Source organism: Seriola dumerili, unplaced genomic scaffold, assembly GCF_002260705.1.
Source record: "Seriola dumerili isolate Sdu_G_001 unplaced genomic scaffold, Sdu_1.0 BDQW01000133.1, whole genome shotgun sequence".
Taxonomy (NCBI): domain Eukaryota; kingdom Metazoa; phylum Chordata; class Actinopteri; order Carangiformes; family Carangidae; genus Seriola; species Seriola dumerili.
This window is the reverse complement of record NW_019174388.1, coordinates 108,346-114,345: the sequence shown is the minus strand read 5'-3', so window position 1 is coordinate 114,345 and position 6,000 is coordinate 108,346. Positions and strand designations below refer to the sequence as shown.

The window sequence follows — 6,000 nt, the reverse complement described above, 5'->3', positions numbered from 1 at the left end:
TTCACCGGGTCCCGCCGAAAACACCTTTTCAATGACAAACAATGAAGTTTCTGAATAAAAACTAATGAACATGAGCTGTACTACACTGACAACTTCTTCACAATCTGAAACTGTCAGTGTTCAGTTCACACTAAAGAGTGTGTGAGGTGAACATCAATCTCGTCTCTGAGGTCACAGCATCACATCTATGAAGAGTCTGGTTTTGCTCCAGGTTGCAGTTCTGTGTGGTCAGTTCCATCTGTTTCCTACTGAACACCAGTTTTCATGTTATATAAGGTCGATACTTTCACCTGTGAAGGTGGTGGACTGTTGCTAGAGCTGAACACATTCGCTCTTCACATGTTGTTACTGTCATCTATCAACAACATAGAAATGAAGTAAAAGGCAAAAACTTGAATCTGAACACTGAGACAGAGAATAATAAACGCAACTAGGAAAACTCCTGGAGGAACTTTTGAACGATCCTGCATCTTGGTGCGGTGAACTTCAACTCCTCTCATTTCAATCTGTACAAAGGACGTTACTTTCATTTTCATTCATGTCGTAGAGACTCATCCTGACACTGACCTCAGTCACTGCGTGTGTCCCTCATAAAAGCCTTTTGAAGCTGTCACGACGCCAAAATAACCTCACACTGATGGTTCAAACACAAATGTGTCCCACACACCACAGCAAGACATGTGTATACACACATGTTACATGCCCTAACAGAAGTTGATCTGCAATAAAGCTATACCACTACATCCCCATATAGACGATAGCTGATCTAAGATCGAACTTTTATGTACATACCTTACTCTTACCTTTTTGAGACTTAATTTTAAGTGTCTGTGCTTCTGGTCTGGCAGTATAAATTGAATAAGGTTTTGCACAACAGAGCCAATAATTCCCTCTTACCATTTGAGACTTTTAATTTTGAAGGTAATCCAAATCGTGGAGAGATGGTGTTTGGTGTTTTTTCTGTCAATAAATTATGTGTAAGTAGTGTGAAGTATGATGCAGCAGTAGAGCTCCAAACAGGGCTGGTTTGGTCGTTTTGAAGACATCGTCCCCATTCATCGCTTATGGGAATTTTTTTATGTTGTCATGGTTACTCGAATCGCTAAGAAAAGTCACAGCACACCATTCAAGCAGTGAGCCACACGTACCATATATTGTTTCTCAACCGATGCCCATCCATCCACTGCATCACAATAGCAGCATAGCTTGAGCGAAGAATAATAAGAAAGCACACATTACTACAAATGAATCCTCACATACAGTAACAGCATTTGTGTCCAATGGAAACTTATTTACAACATTTTTACCAGGGAAACAGTCAGTGTCCAGTCTTTGCACTGCGCCCATCCTGAATGCAATTTAAGAAATATCATCAAAAAGAAAAAAGAACTTTGCAGTAAAATAATGATTCAGTTACCGTCTTTGTCATCTTTGAATATATAGACTCTTCTTCGGCCGCAGCCGCTGTCCACGACTCCTCAGCAGCAAAAGCAGGCACGGTCCGCCGAAGCAGCTCTGAACATAGTGTGAAGATATAGAAGCTAAAGAGACAGGTTTCCCTCAGCGACGCTGGTGGAGAAACCAAACACAGAGCTAAAAAGAAGAGGAAACACTGGACTGAGTCCTCATGAGACATTCAGATGAACACAAACACCACTCAATCAAGAAATAAAAATATAATAATTATAAATAATGTCAATTAAAAGTTAGAAATGAAGACAGAAAACATTGTCCTGTCTTCTCTTCATCTCTTCCCTCCACTTGGCCGCCACGAGATTACAGCGTTGTAACTAAGCATCTTATATCTAACGTCCTCATAGACCGCTAGCACACCCCGCTGCGCTAAACATGTCACGGTCTGGTTAACCACGCCGTTACCCTGAGAAATAGCGAGTTGTCTTCCCTCCCAGTTGACCAGGATAAAGGAGAGGCCCAGCCCATGGTGACAGTCAAGGAACGGACGCGGGGGGAAGAAACAACCCCTGTTCCTGGAAGGAGAGTCTCCAGAGGGTGAAGATTCACTTCAAATTATCACTATATCACTGTTTCCTCTAATGAATATCAGATCTATATTAACACACACTGCTCTCTGATTATCTTTCAGCTGTCTTCTTGGACTGAACTCGGGCCCTGTTAACTGGGCCAGTGTTAGCCGCCTGGTGGACGCCGTTTGGAGCCAGCTCTGCCGTCTTCACCCGGTGGCCACGTGGTCCCAGAAGGATTGACACTGACCTCACTCACATTGCAGGTGTGTCACACTGTGTGATTGTTGGTGGAAAGACTGTGGAGGGAAGAGATGAAAGGAAGACAGGAGGACAACATTTTCTATCTTCATTTATACATTTAATTGATATTATTTATAATTATTATATTTGTTGCATATGGGGGGGTGTTTGTGTCATCTGATGTCTCATGATGATCTCAGTCCATTGTTCCCTCTCTCAACTTCTCTTAGGACATGTACATATGTGTATACATATCTTGCTGTGGTTGTGGGGACAAATTTGTCAACTCTGGCTGCCAACATCATACATGTGCAGCAAGTGTGACCAACCCAGAAGGATTGACACTGACCTCACTCACATTGCAGGTGTGTCACACTGTGACTGTTGGTGGAAAGACTGTGGAGGAGTGGAGGGAAGAGATGAAGAGAAGACAGGACAATGTTTTCTGTCTTCATTTCTAACTTTTAATTGACATTATTTATAATTATTATATTTTATTTCTTGCATTTGGAGTGGTGTTTGTGTCATCTGATGTCTCATGAGGATCTCAGTCCAGTGTTCCCTCTCTTTTAGCTCTGTGTTTGGTCTCCACCAGCTCCTGAGGGAAACCTGTCTCTTTAGCTTCTTAATCTTCCACTATGTTCAGCAGCTGCTCTCGGACCGTGCCTGCTGTTTGCTGCTGAGGAGGTCGTGGACAGCGGCTGCGGCCGAAGAAGTCTATATATTCAAAGATGACAAAGACGGTAACTGAATCATTATTTTACTGCACAGTTCTTTTTTCTTTTTGATGATATTCTTAAATTGCATTCAGGATGGCGCAGTGCAAAGACTGGACACTGACTGTTTCCCTGGTAAAAATGTTGTAAATAGTTTCCATTGGACACAATGCTGTTACTGTATGTGAGGATTCATTTGTAATGTGTGCTTTCTTTTATTCTTGCAGCTCACATGTGCTGTGATGCAGTGGATGGATGGGCATCGGTTGAGAAAACAATATATCGGTACGTGTGGCTCGATCTTGAATGGTGTGCTGTGACTTTTCTTAGCGATTCGAGTAACCATGACAACATAAAAAATTCCCATACAGAATGAATGGGGAGATGTCTTCAAAACGACCAAACCCAGCCCTGTTTGGAGCTCTACTGCTGCATCATACTTCAACACATACACATATATTTATTGACAGAAAAAACACAAACACCATCTCCACGATTTGGATTACCTTCAAAATAAAAGTCTCAACATGGTAAGAGGGAATTATTGGCTCTGTTGTGCAAAACCTTATTCAATTTATACTGCCAAACAGAAGCACAGACACTTTCAAAATAAGTCTCAAAAAGGTAAGAGGTAAGGTATGTCATAAAAGTTCGATCTTAGAAGCTATCGTCTATATGGGGATGTAGTGGTATAGCTTTATTGCAGATCAACTTCTGTTAGGGCATGTACATGTGTGTATACATGTCTTGCTGTGGTTGTGGGGACACATTTGTGTTTGAAACCATCAGTGTGAGGTTATTTTGGCGTCGTGACAGCTTCAAAAGGCTTTTAGAGGGACACCGGCAGTGACTGAGGTCAGTGTCAGGATGAGTCTCTACGACATGAATGAAACTGAAAGTAACGTCCTTTGTACAGATTGAAATGAGAGGAGTGAAGTTCACGCACCAAGATGCAGGATCGTTCAAAAGTTCTCCAGGAGTTTTCTAGTTGCGTTTATTATTCTCTGTCCTCAGTGTTCAGATTCAGTTTTTTGCCTTTTACTTCATTTCTACTGTTGTTGATGGATGACAGTAACAACATGTGAAGAGCAGAATGTGTTCAGCTCTAGCACAGTCACCACCTTCACAGGTGAAAGTATCGACCAGTTTAACATCAAACGGTGTTCAGTAGGAAACAGATGGAACTGACCCACCAGAACTGCAACCTGGAGCAAAACCAGACTCTTCATAGATGTGATGCTGTGACCTCAGAGACGGATGTGTTCACCTCACACACTCTTTAGTGTGAACTGAACACTGACAGTTCAGATTGTGAAGCAGTTGTCAGTGTAGTACAGCTCATGTTCATTAGTTTTATTCAGAACTTCATTGTTGTCATTGAAAAGGTGTTTAATAAATAAACCTGTGATTAAATTGTAGAGTATGTTTCTTCATATTTACCATCTGCCTCATGATGAATCTAACAGTCACTTTGGTGAATTAGTGGTTTCATTGTTATTAAAATTGATAAGTTCATAAGACACATTAGAAAAGCACAAACTCTAGTATCTATCTGTAGATCCTGTATTGTCACTGTTGAAGGACGGACACATTTAAACATTTCTATCATGTTTGTTGTTGATTAAAGCAACAGAAAGTCTTTGATTAATTACAGATTCAGGAAAAAACTTCAGTGTGTTGTGATTTCTATACTGTGCTGCTGCTACTGTTAAACTTTATTTCACATTAAAACTGCATTAATTTCAACAATTTACAATCAACTGGAGGTGTGAACAAACAAATGTAATGAATGGATGAATTAAATATGTGCAATTTACAATCAACTGTAACTGACAAATTAAAAATAGGATACAGTTGTGAGTGAAGGTGCAGGTGAACTTCACTGTCACAAGACAAGTTTGCATAATAAAGAAGTGGATAAATCTTATTTAGTAACAAGTATAAATTATAGAGATGTAAAATAATTCTTCATAGCTCCGTGAGGACAGAGCAACAGTCTGACAGGTTGACTTGAAGCTACTGCAGCCGTCCATAAGTGATGGGGGGAAGGTGCAAAAGGTCCAGGAGCCGTTATTCATCATCAGTGTTTGTGTGTGACACAGTTTACATGAAGAAGACTCGAGGCTTCAAAACGGCAGTTCACAAATCAGTGAGTGACGTCACAGGCAGTTTGCCACTTGTCACAGACGGAAAAAACGTAGGATGTTTTTCGTTTTTTTCACATAATATTTTTTTTCCACTGTTTTTTTATTTTCACTAATTTTTAAATATGTTTTTTTTTCACAAAAAGAAAAACAGGTTGGCAGATCTTTTCTAAGTGTCTTTCATCTGGAAAATATCACTTGCCTCTCGGGGTGTTAATACAGATGAAAAAAAGAAACTTAGAAAAATGATCCTGGCAAAATCAAAGTCCTTGTTGTGTAAGTAGCTTTTTTTTTGTATAAAAAGTTAGGAGCACCAATTTACAAGGAGCACCTGAACGCAGCTCTGGATCAGTCAGGGCCTGCGACATCTAGCGGTCTGAAGCGGGAACAACAAGCAGCTGCCAGGCGGGTATTTCCAGCGTCGGTGGTGCAGAACCAGCAGCAGCAGCAGCAGCAGCAGCAGCAGATCATTCAGATCCTGGTCTGACCGCAGCTGTGTCTGTCTGTCACGGACAGCCGGTCAGTGAGCCCGCACACAGGACACGACAGGCGGCCATGAGCACGACGTTCTCCTGAGGAGGAACCTCCATCCACATCCAGAGCGCGTCCGCAGCTGAAACCAAGTGAGATCTGTCCATCCGGAGCGGAGGAGGAGGAGGAGGGGAGCGGGGACGCCGAGCACTGCAGCAGACATGCCGGGCCTGCTCCACATCACACTGATCGGTGAGTGTGTTCATATTCTCATTTTTTATTTCGTCCACGCATGAACACGGACAGCTACAGAGACACGTTCAATTAAATAGGGAATTTCACAATAAAAGCAAGAAAATCAATTCCAGAGAAATCTTAGGAGACTTTTGAAAACATCACAGGGAGATAAGATCAGTATGAACTCACCGCTGAGCTCCACGTTTA

At 41.6% G+C, this 6,000-nt stretch overlaps 1 protein-coding gene across 1 annotated transcript in view; it reads left to right on the top strand.

The window, feature by feature from the left end:
* Positions 1–5,761: 5,761 nt before the first annotated feature.
* Positions 5,762–6,000, top strand: part of podxl2 (podocalyxin like 2) — a 28,412-nt gene continuing 28,173 nt past the window's right edge. The window contains exon 1 of the mRNA XM_022748835.1: positions 5,762–5,808. Within this exon, the coding sequence (XP_022604556.1) occupies positions 5,778–5,808 (31 nt within the window). The 5' untranslated portion in view covers positions 5,762–5,777. The remainder of the gene's footprint in view (positions 5,809–6,000) is intronic.